The sequence below is a fragment of the Stegostoma tigrinum genome, chromosome 6 (assembly GCF_030684315.1).
Source record: "Stegostoma tigrinum isolate sSteTig4 chromosome 6, sSteTig4.hap1, whole genome shotgun sequence".
In the NCBI taxonomy this organism is placed as follows: domain Eukaryota; kingdom Metazoa; phylum Chordata; class Chondrichthyes; order Orectolobiformes; family Stegostomatidae; genus Stegostoma; species Stegostoma tigrinum.
The window spans coordinates 61,889,746-61,917,548 of record NC_081359.1 but is presented as its reverse complement, the minus strand read 5'-3'; the positions used below and the strand labels follow the sequence as shown (position 1 = coordinate 61,917,548).

Genomic DNA, 27,803 nt, shown 5'->3' with positions numbered 1-27,803 from the left:
CCCCTTTATCATAATAGGGAGGGCAGAGATTATCAGACTTTGGAATGTGAATTGAATGAACACGAGGACACAACTGGTTAGCTAAATAATTCTGGCATTAGGTGTAACCACATGGCTTTGTTGGAACCATTCAAAAATCAATATTCTTTGTCTGCCCTATAATGAGAAATACAAAAGTTCCTGTTCTAATTAATTGACCATTAAACACATGGCAGCAAGCAAATTGCTGATACAGACTGATATACCAAGGATCCAACCCAGCACTAGGTTGCACAACAGTTGCACAACCTAGCGCTATTGACCGATAGTATACAGGGGCAGGGGATGTACACTGCAGTGTCAGGGAGGATAAGGAAGATGTATAAAATGAGAATCTAGACTAGAGTGCATTCGACACAGCCATGCATAGAAGATCTCAAGTGCTTCTTCCTGCATGACATTGGTGCTTCATTGCTTAAACTTATACATGCCTGACCTCTGCTCCTGAAACATATGTCCCATTTGGGTCCCCCGAGATCGCGAAGGATGAGTCTGGGATATTGTCTGTGAAGTGTGAATCGCTGAGGCTGTCAGGCTGTTGCTTGATTAGCCTGTTGCTAGCTTCCCAAACTTAGTAGAGGACTACAAAGTACATGGCCATTCTAGAGAGCAGTTGAGAGTTTTTTTTTACTCACTCACAGAATGTGGACATCACTCACTGGTCCAGCATTTTTACTGCTCATCCCTAGATGCCCTTGAGAAAATGATGGTGAAGTGTCTTCTTAAACTTCGGCAGTCCGTGTGCTATAGGTAGACAAGCAATGCCCTTAGGGAGGAAATTCCAGGATTTTGACCCTGTGACACTGAAGGAATGGCAATATACTTCCAAGACCGGACTTGGAGGTGGCTTGGAGGCTAACTTGGAGGTGGTGATGTTCCCATGTATCCCTTCTCCTTCTGGACGGCTGTTGTTGTGGGATTGGAAGGTAGCGTCTAAAAAGACTTGATGAATTTCTGCAGTGCATCTTGTAGATAGTACACGCCTACTACTGAGGGCAAGTGTTAAAGGAAGTGAATGTTTGTGGCTGTGGCTCTAATCAAGTGGGCAGCTTTATCCTGAATGACATCAAGCTTCTTGAGTGTTGTTGAAGCTACACTCATAAGCAAGTGGGGAGTATTCCATCAAACTCCTGACTAGTGCCTTGAAGGCTGTGGACAGTCTTGGAGAGTTAGGAGGTGAGTTACTTGTTGCTGTATTTCTAGCCCCTGAATTGTTCTTGTTCAGTTCCAATGGTAACTCCATGGTTGCTCATAGCGGAGGATTCAATTATGGTGATGAAATTGAATGCTAATTGAATGGTTAGATTGTCTCTTATTGGAGATGGTTGTTGTCTTGTACTTGTGCGATGTGAATGCTACTGGTCAGCGCATGCCTGGATGCTGTTTAGGTCTTGTTGCATTTAGGCATGGACTGCTTCAGTATCTGAGTCACTGCAAAGAATGCTGAACACTGTCCTCTGATGACCACACATCCACATTGCTGAGAGTCTGAATCAAATGTTAACCAGTCCAGGTAAGGACAGCAGACTTTGTTCCTAGATTTCCAGATTTAAGATATTGTATTTTAGTCATAGCATGTTGCACCAGAACATTACTTTGGGTTTTTAAATTTCTAGGCTAGTAATAATACCTCTCACAATCTCACCCCTACAATCCACTGCATCTCCCACTAACCCATTCCCCCTAGCCCACCACCACTATCACTTAACGCATTTCCACATGCTGCATGTAAGCCACAAAGTTCCAATAAGCCAGATCTTGTTAATAATGACCTTTAGATAGTATTCCTGGTTCTATAATCCCCACACAGCCCAGGAAAAGAAATCATAGCATCAATGATAACCAAGGAGAAGAAGTGCAATATGAATAGTTCAAGTACAACAGTAATTAAAAAGCTTCACTTACCAGACAGCAAAAATATGATTCCCACAGTTTTATACCTCTCATGATTGTCACAAAATATGTTAACAATGATGGTTACAGATCCAATTGAAATGCCTATCACTGCCAAAAACATGAGTGCACTCCACCACTTACGATAAACTAGAAAGAGACAGTACAAATTAATCACAATTTTATTTCACATGTAAATACAGCTCATCATTCTGAATAAACTGAAAGGATTGATCTAACAACACTGTTGTTGGAAACAGTCCCTACAAATTACCCGAAAATCTAATGAATAGAAAACCAGACTAGTTCACCAATTCTGCAACAGTCTTTTCTTTCACAGTATATGCAGCAGTTTCATACAACATTCCTTTACCTTCCAGAATGATCCTGTCTGAAGAATAATACCTTTGAGAGCCATAGAAAAAATGTTACACCATGAAACATAATTTTGGAGAGAATATTAACTACAAAAACTGAAGGGTTAAGATCAGATGGAGGAATTAAACAGTTAAAATGGCTGACACCTGTCTCGAAGCTACAAGGCTCATACCAAAACCAATGTGGGCAGCATCTTAGATATTGGGGTGGCTTTTCAAAGGATTGCCACTCTACTCCTTTTCTGACATCAAGTGCAATCAGGCATTTCTGAAAGGAGACTCCCATTAGAAATGCAGAACTGGATGTAATTCAGTCAAGTCCCTCATAGTGCAGTATTGTGAAAAGGTGGCAAACATTGCTCCTATTTTCTTAGCAATAGTCAATCACCCTCTTCTGTGACTCAAGAGGTCTGGTACCACAGTCACCTTGACAGCTCTTGTAAAATGGTAAGCATGTAAAGTAAGAGTTAGTATACCAGGAAGGTCAATGCCAGGTGGGTAGGATGCTTGCCAGGTGGGTAGAGTGCCAGGTAGCTCAGGGTAAGAGACCAGGTGTAAGGTAGGTGCAGTGCCAGGTTAAGTAGGTTTCCAGGTGGGCAGAATACCAGGCTGCAAGGTGGCAAAGGGGCCAGCTAAATGATGAGAGTTAGTCGAGGTGGACAGGTCCAGTGATAGAGGAAGTCAGGTGGCTCGGGTTGCAGCAGGGTATCAGATGCAGTAGCAGGAGAGGGGGCTCAGTTCTATGGCAAAGGACGGATGTCAGGCCCGAGGATAATGGAGTTTAATAGCAATGTTGGCAATGGAAAAGGATAAGAGACATCAGTGTGAATGGCTGGGGAGGCAGGGACAAGCTGGGCTGGTTTTGGGATGCGATCAGGGAAGGGGAGATTTTGAAGCTTGTGAAGTCCACATTGATGCCCAGTACGCCACCTCCGGTACAGCCGACGCCATCAACACCGCTGCTGAAGTCGCCACCTGCGTTTCCGAGGCCAACACAGACATCGAGGATGCCGCTGCCACCAACATCCAAGATTTACCGGCCTACGTCACTCCGCCCACCGCCAATGTCGCTCTGCCAACCGCCGACGTTGTTCCGCCTACCACTGGCATTGCTCCACCCACCACCTCCACAGCCAAGAGCTCCAGAGGAGACTGTAGCACCCAGCCCTGTCGAGTTTCTCTATCCCCCCAGACCTCCCCCTCACTGAGTACGAACAGTCAGTCCTCAGTAAAGGGCTCACCTTTGTCTCCCTCCACCCACACATCCACGAATACCGGTCATGTTTGGACATTGAGCAGTTCTTCCATCGCTTCTGCCTCTGCGCTTACTTCTTCAACCATGAGCCTAACATCCCGCTACTAACCCCTTTGCTCACCTCCAATACACCCCTCCTCCTGGGCACCACCCCAAGGCCTCCGACCCTCCCTCGACCTTTTTATCACTAACTGCCGTTAAGACATTGATTGCCTCAACCTCTCCACACCTCTCACCCACTCCAACCTCTCCCCCATTGCAGTCCTCCGCTCCCTCCACTCCAATCCCAACCTCACCATAAAACCTGCAGACAAGGGAGGCACAGTTGTAGTATGGCGCACTGACCTCCAAATCGCCGAGGCCAGATGCCAGCTCTCTGACACCTCCTCCTACCACCCCCTTGATTATGACCCCACCCCCAACCACCAAACCATCCACAGCCTCATCACTTCAAGTGACCTCCCATCCACAGCCTCCAACCTCACCATTCCCCAACCCTGCAGTGCCCGCTTCTATCTCCTTCCCAAAATCTGCAAACCTGACTGCTCTGATCGACTCATTGTCTCTGCGGGCTCCTAACCCACCGAACTCATCTCCACCTATTTTGCCTCCATTTTCTCCCCCTTGGTCCCGGAACTCCCTACCTACATCTGTGACACTACCCACGCTCTCCACTTCCTTCAAAACTTCCAATTCTCCGGTCCCCAACACCTCATCTTTACCATGGACGTCCACTCCCTATACACCTGCATTCCCCACGCAGATGGCGTAAAGGCCCTCCGCTTCTTCCTGTCCCGCAGACCTAACCAGTCCCCCTCCACTGACACCCTCATCCACTTAGCCAAACTCATCCTCACCCTCAACAACTTCTCCTTCATTTCATCCCACTCCCTACAGACAAAGGGTGTGGCCATAGGTACCTGCATGGGCCCAAGCTATGCCTGCCTCTTTGTAGGGTATGTGGATCAATCCCTCTTCTGACGCTACACTGGCCCTTTCCCCCACCTCTTCCTCCGTTACATTGATGACTGTATTGGTGCTGCCTCGTGCTCCCACGAGGAGCTCGAACAGTTCATCCACTTCACCAACACATTCCACACCAACCTTAAGTTCACCTGGACAATCTCTGATACCTCTCTCTTCTTCTGGTCTGGTCTACTTGTGACTCCAGTCTTACCGCAACGTGGTTGACTCTCTCATATATATACACACATGTCTATTTAGATGATAGGTACATGAATAGAAAAGATTTAGAGGGATATGATCCAAACTCAAGCAAGTGGGAATAGTTATATTTGGAAAACTTGATCGACACAGATGAGTTGGACCAAAGGGCCTGTTTCTATGTTGTATAACTCTATGACTCTACAACAGCCCTCCGGGCAATTAGGGATGGATAATAAATACTGGCCAAGCCAGCGAGGCTCTCATCCTGTGAATGAATAGAGAAAAATTGCACAGAAAACACAATAACCAGGAGAAGTAATCCAGCAACTGATCTTCCCTTGAAATAGGGCAGAATGTGGATCAGGGCCTTCATGATATGGACCTTAGAGAGTGATGGGATGGAGCATGGGGCTTCAGAATCATATGCCTGGCAATTGTTTAGGTGTGTGTGTACTAATCCTTTTACAAGGCTGATATTTAGTACACTTACTTTGGGCAGTAATGTCACTGGATTACAGTTCAGAGTCCCTTGGATTCAAATCCAACCGTGTTGAAGTTTAATTTATTTAAATTCTGGAATTTAAAGCTGGTCCAATGGTAATCATATAACTATAGTTGATTGCTTAAATACCCATTTGGTTCATTCATGTCCTTTCAGGAAGGAAATCTCACATCCATGGATTACATGCTGCTCCAAACCCGCTGTAATGTGGATGACACTTAACTGGTACTTGAACTGGCCGAGCAAGCCAATAAGTTCAAGAGCAATGTGCCCAGACACATTCCTTCCATAAACAAATTTTTAAAAAGTGTGCAGGGATCACAGATGTCATCCTGGATAGGTTAATTAGACTCATTACACACAGAAAACAAGCTAGAAAGAGCTCAGATTCACTCCCATGACCACACAGCAAGGAGTTCAATATGATGAAGGGTCCAGGCCCGAAACGTCAGCTTTTGTGCTCCTGAGATGCTGCTTGGCCTGCTGTGTTCATCCAGCCTCACATTTTGTTATCTTGGATTCTCCAGCATCTGCAGTTCCCATTATCGCAGTTCAATATGAACTGTTGAGGCACTTGTCATTTGTAATTGAAGGAAGAAAGGGCATTGTAAAAATAAACCAAGCAAAAATTGATTAGGCTGTTCACAGACATTGATCTACATTTGTTCCAAATGTGCAGAAGATCATTTTCAAATTGGAAATTTTAATATGCAAATGAAGGTTAAATGAAAGAATGCCTCACCTGAGGTGGGCAAAACAGTCTCAGATAAATAAAGATCAAAGCGAGGACAAAGTTATTTTTTTCAAATTTTTTCTTACATTTCAAAGAATTTAAAACAAATCTTATTGGATTGCCTAGCATTTATTGGTCATCCCTAATTGCCTTTAAGAAGGTGGTGTTCAGTTATCTTCTTGTACCACTGTAGCCCATGTGTTGTTAGGAAGGGAGTTCCAAAACTTTGATCCAGTAACAGGGAAGGAATGGTGATAGAGCTCCAAGTCAGCATTGTGAGACCCAGCGGTGGAATTTCCATATGCTGGTCATGTGCTTCTGGGTGATAGAAGTCAGAATTTTGGAAGCTGATGTCAGGCGAGTTTTGATAAGTTATATTGCATGTGGTGCATACAGCTGTCACTGTGCACTAGAAGTGATGGATACAGTCTTTATACTATTGAAGCCATGATGTGAACTGTTTAAATTTAAACAATGGGAGCCTTGTTAATTCTCTCTTGAGGAAGCTTATCTGTAGGGATCTCAGGAGGGATTAAAGTTAAGAAGTAAACTGGAGAGTTTGAGAAATTCTTATGATAGAACAAAATGGGGTTGAAAGCAACTGGTAAAAATGGAAGATTTTAACATATCCATATGCATTCATAGAAAGGGGCAGGTTTAAAGATAAGGAAAATGACCTTGTACCTCTGAGAACAGACATATTAGTTTGCCATGAGGGTAGCCTGTAGAGGTTGGGAAGCTTACTTCGTTTTGTTATATTTAGGGCCTATTTCTTAAATCTAAGTTCAGCAGCGGCCTGGAAAGGCAGTCATCCAGGGAGAGTTGTGTGTGAAGGCAAACTAGCTTCCAAACGTTTCTGACTTAGGGTCATTGTGCAACAATTACTTGGGAAGAAAAATTCAAATTCACAAGGAATTACAAATTGTCAGGGCTGCCGAGAAATATGCATAGAAGAGACCAACAGTGGAACGCTTACAGCAAGCGTATTGTCTGCCAGACTGGGGAATCAAAATGAATGTCTGCAGCTGAGGCATGCGTTTGCTTGGCTTCAGAAAATTTGAATGAACATTCTAGAAATTAATATAAAAAAGGGGATTCGCAGTTGATGTGAACCAGGAATGTTCTGTCTGAATTTTCCTTTGAAGCATTTCAAGACACGATTTTGAGTTAGTGCCAATTCTTTTTCTTTCGTCAGTAAATATATTCAGTTAAAAGCTACTGACTCATGTCTTTCCTAGTTAATAATCTGAAGATCGTTCATTTGGTGGTTAACCGGTCTCTACCAACATTTCAACTAAATGAAGCTTATTTTATGAAAGCTTTTCATAAGCAAACACCGACACAGTGTAAATTCACCAAATGTAGATCCAACTGCAAAAACCTGGACTTATCTCAGTCCTACAGTGGGTAATTTTAATAAAGTATTTAATTTTTATAATATTTTTCATTGGTACCTCAACTGCTTACCGATTGCAGACTCAAATTCGATGGAGGTTTCTCCTTTGGTGCTTGGAAATGGCGAATAATAGGCATGTACACAGCATTTTGAAGGTGGTTGGTTAACTATACAGAAAAAGATTGACACATTAATATCAAATATAACTGAACAACACATTATGAACATTGGCAGAATTTCAAATTTAAAAATAAATGAATTGGAATTTGACATGTAGGTCTGTTTTTTTTAGCCATTATCGCAAGGAGGAACAAATCAGAGGATCTAGAAATTGATAAGGCCATAAGAAATAGTAACAGGTATAGGCCATTCAGCCTCTTGAGGCTGCTCAACCATTCAATAGGTTCACAGCTGATCCAACATTCCTCAAGTCGACTTTCCTACCCTTTCCCCATAACCCTTGATTCCCGTACTGATCAAGAATCTAAATATCTCAGCCTTAAATATATACAAGTACTCTGCCCCCACAACAGCAGGGAGCTCCAAAGGCTGCCAGCCTCATCGAAGAAAATCCTCTCATCTCAGTCTTATATTGGCTTCCCTTTATTCTGAGGCTATGCTGTCTGATTCTACACTCTTCCATAAGGGAAACATCATCTATACATTTATCCTGTCAAGCCCCTTAAGAATCCTATATGTTTCAATGACATCACCTCTCATTCTTCTAAATGCCAATTATTAGACGCCAACCTGTCTAACGTTCGCTCATAAGGAATCCCTCTATAGTGGGGGTCATGCCAGTGAACCTTCTCTGAAGTGCCTCCAGTGAAACAATACCTTTCCTATTTAAGGGGATGAAAACTGCTTACACTGCTCTACTCCCAGATGTGGGCTCACCAGTACTTTGTACAGTTCCAGTAAGACTGCCCTACTCTGATGCTCCATCCCCATTGCAAAAAGTGCCAACATTCCATTAGCCTTCCTGATTACCTGCTGCACCTGTGTGCTAGCTCTCTGTGTTTCGTGCACAAGTATCCCCAAATTCCTTCTGCTTTCTGTAGTTTTTCTCCATTTAAATAATACTCTTCCTATGTTCTCCATTTCAAAATGACAACTTCACTGTTTAGTACTTTTACATCACTTGCCAACATGTTTCACACATACTTAACCCATCAATTCTTCTGTAAACTATTTGTATTCCTCTCACAGCCAGCCTTTCTATCTATTTTTGTATTATCTGCAATTTTGGTGACAGTACATTCTCTTCCTTCCTGCAAGACATTCAAATATATTGTAAACATTTTCGGTCCCAGAACTAATTCCTGTAGAAATCCCCTGGTTACAGGTCACTAAACTGAAAAAGAATCCCTTATCCCCACTTGCTGTTTCCTGCACATCAGCCAATTCTACATCCATGACAAGATACTACTTGTAACATTCTGGGTTCTTACTTTATGGCTTAACCTTTTATGAGGTACCTTGTTGAATGCCTTCTCCAAGTCCAAGTGCAACATACCTACTGGTTCACCTCTATCCATTCTACTAGGACTTCCTAGAAGAACTCCTATAACTTAGTTGGACTTGGTTTTCCTTTCATAAAGCCATGCTGATTATGTTTGATTAGATGATTATATACATGTCAAATCCACAGATGCACTGTCTGAACTTTGGCAAACTTGTTACAACTAGAATTAGGGGGACATGCATCTTGAAAATGACTGTATTACTCCAATGACCATAACTTTAAATATTTGAATCAAGTTCCAATATAGCCAATCATAAGCTTTAGACCTGGAACAACAAGATCCAACAACTAGGTTCATCAACAAACATAAAATCATTGATTTATTATAATACAAAATAAATCAAATATAATTTGTATCATGGAGATATAAATGTTTACCCTTTTAAACATCCAAAAACGCATGCATATAGACTTCAGCATGGAGTAAGTGGTAAGATGAAGTCGTCACTCTGTATTTCAAGACAGGAATTCTTGCTGTCTAGTTTGCTTGGTGTGGTTGATAAGATAGAAAGCTGCACATTAATGAGGTCGTTTATAGTATTAATAAACTATTTAGCAAGCAATAAGCCCCCTTAATTGGCAAACTGTCACTGCCTAAGCAAGAAAGTCGCCACACTGCTTGTCAAAAGCATAAAAGATGGAGCTAGATGCTCCCAACCCATTAAGGTAAGTCATGTCATTCTTTGCATCCAATTCTATCACAAATCCTACCATACCCCATGTGACTTAGATCCTTAAGATTCCACAAAACATCTGCCATCAATATTTTTTGTCTGATCATACAATTTTAACAACTGCCCTGAAGAATCAACAATTATGGTGTTACTGTTACAAGTTTATCTCTGTATGACCAACATGCAGTTTCAATCTGAGAATGAGGCAGTAATCTTTTTCAGTTTCCTCACTACTTCCTAGAGCCTTTGGAACGAATCTCATTCTAATTTTACCAGCTCCCTCCCAGTAGAATAAACAATTTGGAACAACCATATTTCAAGATGCACCTTAGAGGTGAAGTGAGTGTATCTTCATAATAATATTACTTAACATTGTTTTTCAATCTGAGCATGCGACAGGAATGGCTGCTTGTTTATAGTTCCCTCACTACTTAGCCGGAGCCTTTGAAGCCATTGCCTTCCTTCATTTATCCTATGTCAGTCAACTGCTGCGTCAGAGAGGGCAGTGACCAGCAGCATCTGAAAGAATGACGGTGAGGAGGAGAGAATTCCGGACTGTGGGACACAGGCAGCTGAAGACACAGCCACTAGGGGGGTGCAGTGATAAAGCATGGGGAGGCCATAGCAGTTTGAGTGCAGGCGATGGAAGTATTGTGGGGCTGGAGAAAGTTAGACAGATAGTGAGGGAGGTTAGCTGTCATTCACTAAAGAAAGGGGTGGCACAGTGGCTCAGTGGTCAGCACTACTGCCCTCCAGCACCAGAGACCCAGGTTCAATTCCACCCTCAGGTAACTCTCTGTGTGGAGTTTGCACATTCTCCCTGTGTCTGCATGGGTTTCCTCCAGGTGCTCCAGTTTCCTCCCACAGTCCAAAGATGTGCAGGCTAGGTGGACTGGCCGTGCTAAACTGCCTGTAGCATCCAGGGATGTGTAGATTAGGGGGATGGGTCTGGGTGGGATTCTCTGAGGGTCAGTGTGGACTTGTTGGGCCAAAGGGCCTGTTTCCACACTGTAGGGATTCTCTAACTCATTGTTTGGTAGTGCATCACTTGAGTACTGCTGAAACGATACATTTTGTCATTTTTTGTTTTGTTTTGCATTCATCACGGCACCTTATAAGAATATAAATTCAAGGGAAAAGCTGACATTTACTCAACATGAGAGAAGTGCTGATTGGCTCACAAGCAGATTGGTGGAGGTGCTGCTGAGGAAAATGTACCCATAAATGTTGATTGGCAGTGAACAGCTAGCTGTCTAAATTTTAGACCAAGTTAATTGACCTATTTTGTCAATTTTTTTCTTATCAAGCATTCATCAGGGTATAAGAATACAAATTCAAATACAAATACAAATGTGGACAACACAAAGATTGGTGGAGCTGAGGATAGTGAGGAGGATTGTCAAAGGATACAGCAGGGTATGGATCAGTAGGAGCATGGGCAGAAAAACCGCAGATAGAGTTTAATCTTGTTAAATGTGAGGTGATGCGTTTTGGAAGGTCAGGTACAAGTGGAAATTATACAGTGAATGGCAGAACCCTGTTATTATCCAGGAGTCTGCACAAAGAGAGAGACAGAGAGAGATGCTACTGGGAAAGCTCAGTGTAAAACTGCTGACACACACAGGGGAAGAAAGAAACAGTTTATGAACCGAGAATGACCCGAGTCCAGGTGCTGGCCTGAGCAGATCGGAACCACTTGGTACCGGCCAAGTTATGCAAAAAGTAAGAACGATGAGGTCATGCAAAAGTTTTATTTGGACAAGGAGCAATGAGGTAATGCTACCTAAGCCTCTGGTTCAGGGTGAATAAGGTAAAGGCTAAGGATAAGTAAAATTAGCCTGAGCCAACAGGAAAATTTAACACGACTCGAGAGAGATAAGGGAAAGGATAAGAAGGTGATTATTGGGCATGAAGCCGGAAAAACTCTGGACACTAACCATCGCAGAAGCAGACCCAATATCAAGGATGTGGTGACGACATCAAGTGCAGTGCCTGGCCAGCATCAGCCCTTGCTCGGGGCAACAGCCATCCTGATCAGGTATTAGCTTTTATATTCTGTGACAACTCAGGGAATGTCAGAGGACCCTAGTGAGTATATAAATAGGTTCTAATTCAGCTTGTAGGAAAACATATAAGGTCTAGTTTGTGACAAAAACATATAAGCAACACGTGTCTCGACTAACACATTAATAAAGTAATTTGTGAGATTACGAGAATTGACTCTTATCCTCTCTGTTTAAGCCAATAACTGGAGCCAGTGTTCTCTGGGCTCCAACATACTATGGTGCCATAATCTCCAATCCAAGGGTAGATCTCTCCATTGTGTCAGCAGGAGACTCGGGTCAGATAGAGCATGAGTTCTGGGTTCAAGGGAAGACCTCTCTGCTGTGTCAGCGGGAAGTGCGAGTCAAACTGAATCAGCAGAATACACAGAAAATGGGAGCTGAGGGCCAGTGGGCAGATCTCTCCATTGAGTCTGTGGGAGACTCGGTTTGATCTGGATGGGAGTTTGGGGTTAATCCATAGCCAGTAGTATACAATAATGGATCATTGGGGAATGGACTGCCCTCAGTGAACGAGGCAGAAATACATCACAGGGAAGTGGCCACAATACGGGGAATATACAGGTCACACTAATGGTAAGGGATAGTCCACTAGGGAAGACTTTTGGCAGGCTGTCCGAACGAAGATGTCGGACAAGAAATTTAAAACAGTACAGAAGGTGGTAGAGATCGGCTGTTTAATGGCGGATGGATAGAATGCTGACAGCAAGTGAAGTTAGAGAAGGTATAGAAGGAGAGACTTGCTGAAGAAAATAAGAGACTTTGTGAGGAGATGGCCCACCTTATTGAAAAGGTATGGAATGCAGACTTGATGCATATGAATCAGAACCACTAGCAGAGTGAGAAACTGGTTAGGGAAAGGAGTAAGCAAGAGGGACAAGTCCAAACAGCTAAAGCCGAGGTGGAAGGATGGAAGCAAAAACGTAATGATTTAAAAGCTGTAATGAAGTGATTCAGAGAGCAGCTCAGGAGAAGAGGAGAAGCGCTGCAAAATGTCAGAGACAGATAGGGAAGCTGCAAGATCAGCTAGCCGCAGAGAGAGGCATAATGTGCACCTTTGCATCTGAAAGAAGTGAGGAAGACAGTGAAAATTACATAGATTGAGATGATTTAGCAGACGAAACGGCCAGCTACAGTCATGATGACTGGGAGTTTCCATCAGAGGATCTACCGCCAGCTTATGCCCCAGGGTCAGAGACCCATTCAGCTCCAATCTTAATGGCTCCCTTTGTTACCACTAGAGGAGCATTATGGGCAGATGGTCAGATGGTGCAGAGTGAGATGGTGGTATATTACACCCCATTGGGGGGTACAGCAGTTGAGGAACATTACAAAAGATATTGGGGCATGCACACCTGGCAACAATCTTAGGGAGCCATTCCAGACAGTCAACAGAGAGAGATACACAGTTTAGGTGATGCTAAGGAAAGGAAATTAATTATAATGCACCTACACCCACATATATACTCCAATCAACCAAAGGAACAGAAATTGGGTAGAGGCACAAATGAGACATTGAAAAAAACCAAGTGTCAACTGTCATGGGTACTAACAGAGGTGACCCAGGAAAGGCATGAACAAACAGCTATCAAAGGTGAACACCCGACTGCATTTGTGACACAACTTTGAGTGGTGTTTCAGGGGGTACATTGCTCGGCCTTAGATAGGAAGGATTTGCAGCCAGTAGTTCGAAAGCGATGCCTAAGAATGCTGGTATCACATGGCACTGAGGTGCCAATGAGGGCATTACAGCAGTTTGATCTCATTGATGACATGTACATGGGTAATGACGAAGACGGTTAGAGCATGGGAAAAGAAAACAACAAAATTTCCCAAAACCTCTCAGGTATGGGCAATGCCTGTTAAAGATCAGGCAACAACCTGAGAAACGAAGGTGGGAGGACGCACTCGGAGAGCACCTCCTCCAGCCTATCTGACAGTGGGAAGTGGTAGAGAAACTCTGGAACAGGAAAGATTCAAAGCTGGATGCCCAAGTGTTATAACTGTAGCCTGGAGGGGCATTGCGCAAGAGAATATCCAAACCTGAGACACGAGAATACAGGTCAGGGAGGAAGCCAGTGCCTTCCATGGAAGGACAGATCGAACCCAACCCTCAGTGTGGTGTGACAGAGATACCATCATCTTCAGGCATATGCCCCGAACTCCAATGATGGTCACAGGCCTCTCCGTATGGGTACATCAAGTGCAGTGAGATGAAATGGGGAGACACCTAGTGGATGGTAGGGTCAGAGGCCATCCTGCCCCATTCCTTTGGGACACTGGGGGTTCCTGGTCTACCAACATATACGACCAATGTTAATGGCAGAAATTGAAAAATTTGAAGTAAAATCATTTTAAGCAGATTCACAGGACGGTCACAAGTGGGACATGTGAGCATTTTGTTGGAGGTCAGTGTGGGGACATAGTATTATTGCATTCAGTAGTCCTTGTCAAACCACCTAGGGAACAAGAATGTATCTCAGGGAGCAACTATATGGTCAGAGTGGGACTCTGTTTTGATGCCATTAATTGCATGACATGGCAAATGCCTGCAGGTATGAAGAGTGAAAACTGCACACTTATCCCAGTGAAGGGACTATTAGGATGGGATATGCACAGCTGGGGAAATGTGGATCAAGCCAGCGGAAATGAGTGATGGTCATGAAGTGCAGCAACTCACCGTATGGCCCTCAGTAGTACTTGCCCAGCATAAACATGACAGTAGGAAAATGGCTGGGAGTGTGTGTATACAAGGTCCAGACCACAAACTACAGAAGCAGTATGGTCTTCCAAAGTGCACAGGAGAAGAGGTCGGGAAGGTAAAATAGAGTTTGCTGCAACAAGGGATACTAAGAGCGGTTGCTTCCACTAATAATTTGCCCATTTGGCTGACGAGGAAGCTGGAGAGCAGCTAGTAACTAACAGAACATTGAACAGGGCCACCCTGTTAACAGCCCCCAGCGTGGCAACTAGCACAGAAACAGTAGTCAAACAAAATGAGGATGCACAGTGGATCACAGTTTTGTACATAAGTACAAAAACCCACTGGAGAAAGAGTGCCAATATAAATTTGTGTTTATGTTCCAAGGCCAGCAATACACAAGGACCGTCCTGCCACAATGTGGGGGGGCGGGGGGGTTCATAATTGCCCATCTTTATTTCACCAACATCTAAGAGAAGGGTTAAAACAGTTCTCGAAACCTGAGTGTCAGGTGCATATGTAGGCTTCTACAAATTGAAACTGAAGAGGATCACTATCAGCTGCCAAGTGAGTTACTGCAGCTGTTGCATGAGTTGGGTCTTAAGGTAAACCTTAAGGAGGTGCAGGTGCTGAAGCAGAAAGTTACGTACCTGGGAATGATTTTATCACTGGGGAAAAGAGAAATTGGCAAACCAAGGGTAGAGGCAGTCTGTATACTCCCTGTCATGTGGGATGTCAAAGGGTTAAGATACTTTCTGGGCTCAGTGGGGTACTGCAGGGCCCACATTGGCGGATTTGCGACAAAAGCGGCTCCATTGATGGAGTTGTTGAAACCAAGCGTGGCCTGGGAGTGGAAACCGGAACACACACATGGGCCATTGCAGCTCTGAGGCCAACACTAGCTCACGTGCCCGCTCTGAAGTCCCGAAATCCAAATGAACTGTTTTCTTTAAAGGTCACCACCACAGGAGACACATGGGAAATTAAGAACAATAGCATATGCCTCATGCATGCTCTCACTGGTACAGCAGGGATACACAGTATGCAAAAAAAACCTGCCAACCAGCTTCTGGATAGTGCAGCATTTTACCCACATAGTGGGACAGAACCCACTCACATACTAACAGTACATACCCCTGTACAACTGCAGTTAGATGGAGGGTTTAAAGATGGTTCAGTTAGCTAGATGGACACTGTTGTTGTAGGGAAGGGCTATCACTGTAAAAGAAGTAAAAACCACCACCATGTTGGCAGACAACTGAGCGTTTCGGGGGAAAAACACAAATGTCAAATGAGGATAGCAAATGGTCCGAAGGGCCCATTTATATCAAAACAAATGGGGGGGTAAAATGGGGCCTGAACATAGGGAGGAAAAGGAAGAACCCCATTTCAAAATGATTGTGGATGGTTCTTCATCAGTACAGGAAGCAGAAAGAAAAACCAGGTGTGGAATATTTTGATCTTAGGATAATAGGTCGGCACAACATTGTGGGCCGAAGGGCCCATACTGTGCTGTACTGTTCTATGTTCAATGTATGTTCTAACATACATAGAGAATGAGAATGGACAAGAAAGATACAGCGTGGCTCTAAAGTTACCCAGAACCAAGAGGACACAGCCAGCAGAGTTAGCAGCCATTACATATGTGGTTGGCCACCCAGAACTTTACCAGTTTTACACTCTGACAGCAAGTAGGTCTATAGTAGCCTCACAGAATACTTGATCCCATGGAAGGCAAGAGGATTTCTCTTAGAGGATGGAAAGCCCCTTCCATCGGCTCCTCTGTTACGATACATCTTTGTAAAAGCACAAGGGAAAGGATATGGGTCAAATGGTAAAAGCTCATTCAAAACTGTAAAAGGGCAGGAATGGCAGCCACCAACTGAAGACATTGAGGCTGGCACGAGAAACCAGTTCAGCTAATGGATTTAGCACAGTAGCAAAAGAAAGACGGAGAATTGAGACAATAATAGAAGGAGCAGATTCAGACACACATAAAACACACAAATGGATCTATGCTCAAGACAAAGTTCTACACGTAGGAAAACTTGTGGTGCCAGAGCGGGGGGATAAAATCAAATAATTCACTGGTACCATGATATATGGGGACGTAAAGGGATGGAGAATACCCTGGGTAAGACAAAGGAAGTGTGCGGGCGGCCCGGAATAAAAGGTGACGTAGAACACTACATTAAGAATATTTTAATCTGTACACAGCATAACCCTGATAGGAACATTAAGAAAGGGGCACTCTGCCATACAGGACCAGTAGAAGGGCTGTGAACTAATTTTCAAATACACTATTTTGGACTCCCCTACCCCTCACTCCAGGAGGATACAGGGACATTCTGGTAATAGGGGATACCTTTAGTAAATGGGTGGAAATTTTCCAAAAAATGGGTACAACAGTTAGGAGAAACAGTAAAAGAAGCAAATTACAATAGTAGCCCACCAACAAGAGAAAATAAAGCAACTAAGAAAGGCCTATTTCGACGCAAAAGCCAGTCCAATAGAATTGAGTTGTGGACAAAGAGTAAAGACAAAAATATACCAGCCCATCTCATTCTTGAGTCCAAAGTTCACTGCTCTCTATGAGACAGTAGATAGGGCTAGCCCACCCACATATAAAGGTCTTAAGTCCACCAGGCAAGAGCAGCTGGTATATCATTGAATTAAAGTTACTAAGAGAAATAAGATATCCACAATTGACATGTGATGATCGAATGTAACAATGTTCCGGGTTCCCAAGGTCAGAGAGAGCAAGAACAGGATCAGTTACAGATATCTGAAGAGGTAACTGGAACACTACCTGATATTGGCCGGCGACATATAAAGGATAGTCAAGATAAACAACAAAAGTAAAAGAGAAAGGGTAGAGGTAGTAATTGCATCAGACAAAATGGAAAGTTAGAATCCGAAGCAGATTGGGAACAAGAGAAAGACGATCTGGTTTAGAGAATGGAATTCCTGGGCTCATAGTAGTGTTCAGAAAGAAAGTGTAAAGAAGAACAGAAATTACACTTGTATGTTACAGGTCTGACCTAGGATGAGGGGAGTAACACGTTTCGTTGCTATTGGGCTAATCATGCTTAAAACTTTGGTTGACTAGGCATCAGGGTCATCACAAAAAATGCATGCGCCCAGAGTAGCATCAATGCTGGAAAAATATCCTGTGATTAAGAACGACTCTGCTCCACAACACAAGATTATACAAACTAAGGAAGCAGAGGGGAGTTAAATCTGTTCTGTGTGGGCGTGGATGAGTTGGCATGTGCAATAAAGACATTGGGTATACCAGACGGAACAGGGGTACAATCCTCATGGGATAGAATTCTGGAGGTGATATTGGCAGAAATCCCAGAAGGGCAAATTACTAGACAATTCATCAATCCAGTTATTGAGCAGCCATCAGGGAATGACGGTCGAAGTAAAATTATAGCTAATATGTGACTATAGACACGGGAAGTGTCACATAAAAAAAAACTGACTGGGGTGGCTACTCAAGGCAATTCAAGAAAACTGGTTGGATCATCATCAATTGTACAGGATGGCATGGTACAGGAGGGGGGCAGAGGAGAAAGGGTGCTGAGAGATGCAGATAGGGGTTTTTGTCGGGGTCTGGGGCCCTTCATAGTTTTCAGGAGCCGTAAGTAACTTATTACCCCACGTCCTTCAGTAATTAAAACCGCCCCAGAACCTCGATGTAGTGAATCTCAGTACAGGACGGAAGGTGTGGGTCTGGTGCTAGAAGAAACAGAAGAATCTGTCACTTTGGTACCAGGATATCATGGCCAGGTAGGCTTTAATCTAACTGAAATGACCACTCCAGAATGGTGCCTGTCCAACACAAAACAATTATCCGTCCACCTCCTTGATGAACAACTGAGCAGGAGTGAGCTTAATTCCAACAAAAATAGAAAGAAAAGAGGACAATTAAAGTTGGCAGGGGCAGGAATATGAATCAGGAGTGGCAACCATCAACACCTTGGACACAGCAGAATTAGAAAGTCAAATAAGATACCTTCAGCAGAAAATGCAGGTCATCTCTGGGGAAAGTTACTTGGACCAGATAAGGACCAACCAGATGGGCCAGGATGCATCGTAAGTGAGCCTGGACTCAGTTAATTTTTTAAAACCTTTACAGAATACAACAAATTTAATCATTGATCGTATGGTCAATACTTCTGTGAAGGCCCGTAAAGCCGAGGTGTGTGCTTTATACAGTAGCTGGGTGTTGACTATGATCGGGACTAATTTGTTACAACTACATGCTCACCAAGTCACAGAATGGGTATCAGATGAACAATTAGTAAAGTGGGTTGAAGAAAAGGAACCTTTAAGTCACCTCAGAGGTTTGACCTGAACTCAGAGGATGTTAGGCACTTGTGACAATGATAAAAGGAAATGTTGGGGCAGTGTTTCATATTTCCTGACACAGAAATAGTATGTCCTACCCTTTAAGAAGAGTTCATAAGGTGGAAAATACCATGAAGGTACTTGGATATCTTTATGCAACGAACCAACTCATGCTATTGTAATGGATGGTGCTGGGAAAGGGATAGATTTGTCAAAATATAACCCAGGAGGGGATCACTGGGCCTTTCCTGACAAGATAACAAGACAGAGACTTACAGATTGAGGATTCAGTACCTATGAAAACTGTTCATTATCCATTCTGCCTGTTAATAACCAGTCTTTCCTAAAATACTCCCCTTTGGGAAAATGTGTTACATAGCCACAGCTGCCATGAACTATACCAAGGGATGAAAACAATTCCCTCTCAAAGGACATAATGTAGCTATTAATAATGTGACCTCTGATTTAATGATTGGTGGACAAACGCTGCTGACAGCCAAGAACCAGGTTTGTGAGAAGAGAAAACCTCACAATTCAATGTACTGATACAGACCAAGACATACGGAGGTTAGTTCCTGCTGAACTATCACCCATCCCACACCTGACAGCGGACTGGACACGTATTGCAGGACAGGCAAAAGAAATAATTCATCAATGGCCTGAAGACACTAAAATAATTAGAACTCATGTTGAAAAAGCAAAGGAGTTGTTGCAGGAGCCTGGGTTGTGGGATAGGTTCTGGAATTGGGAACATTCAATTACGTCCGTGGGTCAGAATTCTGTCGCATGCTGCTGTAGTTGTGATTCTATGGGCATTAGTAATTATCGTAGTAAATGTGTGTCACCTTAGAAGGTGGAAAAATGAAATTGTATGAAGACTGTAAGTGGAGGCTAATTAAGTTATGTACATGTTTTTCATATTTGCTTTTTTTCTACATCCATGTTTTAATATATATATAGACATTTTTTACATGTACATTTCTATATATTACCTATAATAACAATATAACACTGTTGATGTAATACACCCATTGGGGAACACTGATAATCCCAGGAGTGGTCCTCAGAAAAAGACAGGGAATGATCTTTGGATCAAGACAGGGGATGGAATTTAGATGAGGTCATAAGTTAGCATAATGGTAGCCTTGAGGAGGTGTTCTCTCAAGACAACTAAGTCTACTCTGAACAAAGAACCTTACAAATTAATATGCAGGGAGTTCTGCACAAACAGCAGCTGCAGGGGTCTGTAGGAGACAGTTTGATTAGAAATGTCTAAGAAGCAGACAGCCTGAAATTTGTAGCAAGCAATAAAGAGAAAAGTAGGATCGCAAAATAACAGACACAGATGATATGGGTGGGAGTACAGCTTGTAAAGATCTCAGATCAGACAAATTTATTGAGTTGTGAAAGTGATTGAGTTCTAGTTTTTTCAATGAGAAAGATGTTGTTTTGTTAGGTAAAAAGAGTTAGTTAGAGTAGGGGCAGTAAATTTCATCCCAGAAGACAGTATGTGACTAATATTAATAATTAGTAATACATCTGGCTATTACTCTGGATATTGGAGTACATCCAACTTCTTTTTCCACTATCTCAAAGATTTGGCAGGAATTGAACACTGTGAGTCTTGCATTTGGTTATTTCGGGGGCAAGAAAGCTTTGAAAGTATTTCCAGGATTCATGGAATTTTATGACACAGGAGAAGGTCTTCCAGTTCAGTAAACCTGTGCCAGCTGAAACGGAGAGATCCATCTGAACCCAATTTTTGATCAACAGCATCTCCAGTGCATATCTACCAATGTTTTAAATGGGCTGTGGATTTCTGCCTCTCCACTCTTTGCAGCAGTCTTCCAGATCTCCAGCCACTCCTGAAACCATCTACAAATTACTTCCAATTGATACCCATTCTGCTATTAGCCTCCTTAACTCAGGGAATATTGGATATACTGCAATGTCCCAAATGATACCGAGATGATTAGACTCAGTGACAGAGCACTACTGCTTAGAGTAATAAATGTTTTCAGTAAGATGTGCCAGAAGCATTTAACAATTTTGGCCAAGTATGCTGCAGTGTCTGACTTCCATGCATGAAAGAAATACTTTTATTTGCTATAAGAAATGATGTTTATGAATATTATAGAACTAGTACTATTGTGAACCCTTAGCAAAAGGACATATGCTTTCTCAGGTCTCTCTTCAGGAGAAAATAAAACATTCTTAGCATCCAAGTGCAGAGTTACTAGCCTACTCATTCTAAAGCGTCTTCAATTTTTTACACCTCAACTAAATCTGCCTTAAGTCTAGTCTGTTCCAAAGAAGACAAGTCCAAACTATCCAATCTTGCTTTGTAGCTAACACATTCCCAGTTCAGCAGTATCCGTAAATTTTCTCTACTCCAGCTCAAATTCCTATGATGTCATGACCAGAACTGTATACTATTCTCTAGCTATGACCAAACTAGTGTTTCATGAAGTTCCAACTTTGACTGCTATGATGCTGTTCTATTCTATGGCATAGAACATAGTATATTTCATATTCCTTCTCAATCACGGTGCAGGCTTAGGAGCCTGTGATAGAACTTCAATGTTCCTCTTCTTCTCTTATAAATGCAGAGGAAAACAAGACATTAGGATGATTGAATAGTCTGGAAGGTGACCTAAATAGGTCAAGTGAGTGACCAAAAAGTTGGCAATGAAGTATATTGTGGAAAAATGTGAGGTTTCCCACTTCGACAGGAAGAAGAAGAAAGTGGAATATTATTTGAAGTGAGAAACACTCCAGAATGCTACGGCACCAAAGGGCATGGATGAATCACAAAAGGTTAATGGCAAGTATTATAAATAATTAAAAAAGCAAATGTAATGTTGGCCTTTATTGCAAGAGATGAGCCATGCTAAATTTCCTATAGTGTTCAGGGGTGTGTGGGTTATATGGGGATGGGTCTGGATGGGATGCTTCAAGAGGCGGTGTGAACTTGTTGGGCCGAAGGGCCTGTTTCCACACTGTAGGGAATCTAATCAGATATTGAGTACAATTGTAGAGAAATCTTGACAACTGTGCATGGTACTAGTTACACCACACCTTGTGTGCTGTGTGCTGTTTTGGTCTCCGTATTTAAGGTGAGCCAAATTTACATTACCTAAAGAAAAGCACACAGGAAGGCAATAATATTGTTGTCTAGGTATGTTGCATTAAGGAATATGAGGTGATGGCATTCAGACTTGTAGGCCAAGTCATAGCAAAGGTGCAATGCACTTCGCACACACAACATGACTAGCCAACATAACAGCGTCAGTGTATATTACATATATAAGAATAATTCAGACCATGCAACACTCCAGATACCAAGAACATTTAAAGTAATGCATTGTGGAAATCTACAGTGTTCTTTGTTTATAAATGGCCTATTTCTAAATTCAGAACATTATCCATTATCTTCAGTCTTCAACAGTCACATTGAGGAAGGGATCCCTAGGTCCTCAATGTTCTACGGACAGTCCCTACCAGAATAAAGATACTCAAGCTGCATACCTGAACACGCAATGAAAATGAAGCAGGCCCCTCATGAGCCTGCTTGTAGTCAAGAATTGCTTGACAGAACCTGTAGCATCACCTGAAAACATACTGATCATCATAATAATGCATAAACTCAGAGTGGATCCATGCCAATCTGATGAAATAAGAATGGGTTGAAATGTCAAGGAACAGAAGAAGCTTGCAACCTTTTCTTCACCATAAAAGACTAATTAAAGATAGTAATTCTTTCCCTTCAAGATCAGTAGCAATCTTGGGCCCTCTTCCAAAGTTCCACAGAAACAGACCTATTCAGGTTTTTGTGGGTACATTATGCAGAATTGTTACCACAGTCAATCATGTTACATCCCAGTCAAGCCTCTTTGGTAGAGAAGAAGTAACAGACTGAAGATACACCCTCAGCCCCACTAGAATTTACCTGGTCGTCATAAATGGAAAGATTTCCCAAGAACCCAGATTACACCCAGAACTACCATCTGGTACGTTGATTCCATTCAATTTGCACTCTGGACACAACTGGACCCAAACAATACCCATGCATATAGCCATGGGCCAATAGCAAAATCATGGCAACATTATAAGAGTACATAACAGCTTGTCACTTGCTCATGCTTGAGATATCAGCCTGCATGATGCGCCCAGCACTTCGGATGCTATGTGCTGGAATCAAAACCAGGACAGCAATGAAAAGCCATTATCAGATGTAACAGGCAAGCTGAGATAACAAGCAGAAATAGAAAATCTGGCATGATACATTAACAACTGAAAGAAGAGTATCATAACATCCAGAAACATGTTCTCACTCACTGAAGACAAATTTTAAAATTGTTTCTTCTGTCCATTCGTCAGTGAACCAGCATCTCCAGAAGAACCCTTCATGATGATAAGTCAGAGTCATCTGCTTCTGTAAAATCATCCAGAAGAAAACAAAGCATAAGTTACTACATCAAAGCTCACAGAAATCAAATTTGAGGTAATTATTCCATATATTAATTATTTGATTAATAATGATTGATTCTTCAATGAATGTTAATATTATCATTGTAAACTTTGGGTTGGTGCTCAACCAAGATGGGATCTTCAAGTGATGGCAGTGAGGGTCTTGCCTGTTGACAGCAGTGCTGATAAGGCATTCACACTGCCTCTCCCCAGAAATTCTCACCGGATCTTCCTCCAAGCAGGCAGCTGCAAGACCACTAGTAGGCCTTCCTCTGACATGAAAACCCTAACGGCAAAATTCCCATCCACCACAGCTACCAGGCAATCAGAGGCCTGCAGCACTGTGACCGACATAACACAGCATCAATGGAGGCTGCAGCTACTTTGGGAACAGCAATACCCAGAGTCCAGAAACACTCACTGAAAGGGGTAAGTTGTGTTTCTAGGTAGGTAGGATTTCTTACGGTCAGAGTCATCGAAAGGTGTGGCCAGGGGCTAAGAAACAAGGGTTGAGGGGTACCTTGTGTGCAAGCATGCGACACATTCATGTAATGGGTTCACAGCAGGAAACTAAATAATAGAAAAAAAGACACTCTCAGAAGGGATGTCGCTTCAATCTTAGAATTTCACTTTTTTGAAAAGAGCATTCTAAAAACCTAATGCTTGAAAGAAAGGAAACAAAACAAAACTGGAGTGCTCAAATTAAACAGCAATTGTGCAAAGAGAAACAACTGATAGCTTTGAATTTTGCTAGATCAGGCTGACTTGAAAAGTGAACAGGTGAGACCACATTCCGGGAATCTCACTCTCATTCCATAGAATCACAGAATCCCTACAGTGCGAAAAGAGACACTTGGCCCATCAAGTCCACACCAACCCTCTGAACAGCATTCCACTGAGACCTGGTACACCCTCCTAGTCCTGTAATTCCACATTTACCATGGCTAACCCACCTAGCCTACACATCCCTGGACACTACGGACAATTTCACCATGGCCAATCTACTTAACCTACACATCTCTGGACTATGGGAGGAAACTGGATCACCCAGGCGAAACCCACCCAGATACAGGAAAAATATGCAAACTACATGCAGACTTTCACCTAGGGAATCAAACCCAGGTCTATGGCACTGTACGGAAGCAGTGTTAACCAGTGAGCCACTGTGCCAGCCCTATTCCAGTTTCTAGCAATTTGCACCAGCTCTGGATAAGGGCCTAAGTAGCCTCATGTCACTTTTGTGGCCTTGCTGACTCCAAATGCAGATATGGGAGGTTCAAGCCGTCCTTTCAGATTTTTGGGAATCAGTTCCATTCAACTGTTACAAGTAATTAATGAATTCTTGGAAGTCATGAACCACACAGCAAATCCAATTTTAAGTCATCAGTAAAAAGACACAACAATTCAATATTCCTCTCTAAGTAAACTGACCCTCTTACCTTTTCATGAATGCTGTCAATTAATCACAGACATTCATACTATCAGTTTCAGAACATATGAGGTAATAAGAAGTTAGAGCAGAAGTAGGCAATTTAGCCCTTTGAGACTGCTCTGCAATTTAATATAATCACAGCTAATCTCATCTCAGCCTCAACTCTACTCTCCTGCCCAGTCTCCATAACCATTGAGCCCATTAGTAATTAAAGTCTTTTTATCTCCTCCTTAAATTTACTCAACGTATCAGCATCACCACACTCTGGGTTAGTGAATTCCACAGATTCATGACCATTTCAGAAAAGTAATTTCTCCTCATCTCAGTTTTAAATCCGTTACCTCTTATTCTAAAGCTATGGCTCCTCCTTCTAGATTCTAGAAGCTTGTATCCACTTTAGATTTATTAGCCTTACATTAATGAAATCAATATAATTGCGCAATTTTAAAACATTTTTCAACAAAAAGTAGGTTGTTGCCAGATAAACAATGCTTTTGATCCTTTCCACATCTGTCTAGCCATTGCTTGTTGAGTGCCAACTGCGTGATTCTTGCTTGGAACTTAGCCAGAGATTCATAGTGAGACTCAGCGAAGAGGCTATCAAATTTGCAACAATCCTGGAGTTGAAATATCTGTTAAGTGAAGCCCAGTAGATGTGAGGGAGAAGGGAATTCTCTCTAGTGTTTAACTGCTGTAAGGGTGTGCTATTTGGATTAATGATATTGTATTTCACCACATTTTTAAACCTTTAAACTTGCATTACATGTAAATACTTTAGTTTATTCTATTTTGTTTTCTCCTTTCTTTTCTGTAATAAATTTGTGTTTTACTGTTAAACCAAATATACAAGGTGCTTGTGATTCATTGAAAGACCACCTTAGTAAGACAAAAAAAAAATCAAAAATACGACCGCTTGAGCCAGATATTAGTCTGGGATCTGACATGTTCAGTAATAACATCAGCTTGGATCATAGCAATACCAGTGGTATAAAGGAATATGGTGATAATGACGGTAAAGGCATTGAATAGATGATCATCCATTATTCTACTAAATGACAAAATTGACTCAATGAGAAGAATGGCCATTTCTTGCTTTCATCTTCCTATGTGAATGCATTTGGACCTCCACAAGGAGTTGATGTGGTTGCAGAGAGGAGTGTAAGGTTTTTTTGATACCTTCTAATAACCTGCTTCGTGTTTGAATAGCTTTTGACTGCCTGTGCATTTAGCTATTAAAAAAAAGGGCTGAAGTAAATAAAAGCTTCCGATACTGACAATTGTTGGTTGACATTTTTAGGTTTTATGAGATGTTTTGGTCATAGAATCATACATTACAAAAGAGGCATTTTGCCCCATCAAGTCCGCACTACCAAAAATATACTATTATTTACACTAGCTCCACTTCACCTCAACTACCCTCCCAGGCAGAGCATTCCTGACCCCCACCACACTCTCAATGAAAAAGATTTTCCTGAAATCCCCTCAAAACCTTCTGCCTTTCACTTTAGAATTATGATCCTTTGTTAGTGACACCCCCTTCCCAACTCAGGGCAACAGCTGTTTTCTACTCAACCTGTCCGTCATTATCTTATATATGTCTATCAAGTCCCCCCCCCAACATTCTCTGCTCCAAAGAAAACAAACTGAGCTTCTCTAGCCCCTCCTCATAGCTGAAATGTTCCAGCCAGGCAACATCCTGGTAAACCTCCTCTGCACCCACTGCAGAGTAATCACATCCTTCCTATGGTGTAGTGAACAGAACTACACACAGTAGTCCAGCTGTGGCCTAACCAAAGTCCTGTACAGCTCCAACATGATCTTCCTGCTCTTATAATCTGATAAAGGTAAGCATCCTACATGCCTTCTTCAAGTACCCTATTAACCCATTTTGCAACCATAAGGGACTTGTCCACAAGCACCCTAGGATCCCTGTGTTCCACTGAGCTTCCCAGTGTGCTGCCATTCATTGAGTACTCCCTTGTCTTCTTCCTTCTTCCGAAGTGCATCACCTCGCTTATCACAGTTAAATTCCATCTGCCACTCGTTTGCCAATTTGTTTATATTTTCCTCTAACCTAACATCTTCCTTCTCATTGTCAATGACCTAGCCAATCTTTGTGTCATCCAAAAACTTACCTACCATCCCTCGCACATTCTTATCCTCATCACTTATGAGTTTCACAAACAATAGGAATCCAGCAAAGATCGCTGTGATACACTACTGCACACCAGGCTCCAGTCATCCAAACAGCTTTCCACCACCACTCTCTGTCTCCTGTTACTAACCTAACCCTCACCCCATCCCCCTCTCTGATGAAGGGTCTAGGCCCGAAACGTCAGCTTTTGTGCTCCTGAGATGCTGCTTGGCCTGCTGTGTTCATCCAGCCTCACATTTTATTATCCTGGAATTCTCCAGCATCTGCAGTTCCCATTATCTTGGATCTATTTAGTCTAGTTACCCCGGCTCTCATGAGCTTTACTTTCTTTACCAGTTATTAATGTCAACCTTGTCAAAGACCTTGCTGAAATCAAAGGACTTTTTCCAAAGCTCTGTTTATTGTATCAGCTTCAGATTAACTTCAAAGACTTCTATACCTGCCAATGGCTCATTGATTTGGTACATTATTGGTACTGGAATAGTCAGAATGCAAGATTCATGAGTGATATTGAAGAGGCATGGGGAATGTGAAGAGACATGGAAGGGTGTGTGAGACAATGAGGACGTGTGAATTTGAGGGGCTGGTATTCTTCTTTACAACTGTATCAAACCCCCAGTAAATAGACACGAGCTTTCCAAACTGCTTGCGTGTCTCAACTGTTGCGTTGGGCCGGTCCAGTTGGCACCAAGTCCATCCTGTCCCTGTTTATCAAGGACAAAAATCTGGGAGTCTTAATAACACAATTCTGTGATGTTGGACGTTTTCCAGACTCTTAATACTCACCTCCTTCATAAAAATCTGGCCCATTGTTTCAGGCTATCAGCTTTAATCAGAACTGACAAATATTTTAGCTTTGTAGTAAGTTGTAATAGGTTTAAGTGAGTGAAAATGAAGAAGGAGTAAAGGAACAAAACATCTGCTATGATTAAATGATAAAACATTGATAGTACAAAGTGCAATTGGCACAAATAAACAAAGATGTGGCTGTAAGAGGTGCAAACAGCAAAACAACGAAAAGCTGTTATCTGAAAGCAAATCAAGATCATCGAATGATTGCAAATC

General features: G+C 42.4%; 1 protein-coding gene across 2 annotated transcripts in view; it reads right to left on the bottom strand.

Annotated features, from left to right (window-relative positions):
- The window catches only part of LOC125453309 (transmembrane protein 182-like), a 56,612-nt gene that overhangs the window by 5,831 nt on the left and 22,978 nt on the right, over positions 1 to 27,803 (bottom strand). The window contains exons 3-6 of one of the 2 annotated variants that reach the window (XM_059646603.1): positions 23,020 to 23,116; positions 7,434 to 7,529; positions 1,945 to 2,082; positions 1 to 1,574 (exon numbers count right to left, since the gene is read on the bottom strand). In XM_059646603.1, the coding sequence (XP_059502586.1) occupies positions 1,540 to 1,574; positions 1,945 to 2,082; positions 7,434 to 7,529; positions 23,020 to 23,116 (366 nt within the window). In that variant the 3' untranslated portion in view covers positions 1 to 1,539. The remainder of the gene's footprint in view (positions 1,575 to 1,944; positions 2,083 to 7,433; positions 7,530 to 23,019; positions 23,117 to 27,803) is intronic. The other variant, XM_048532701.2, reaches the window with a different exon arrangement.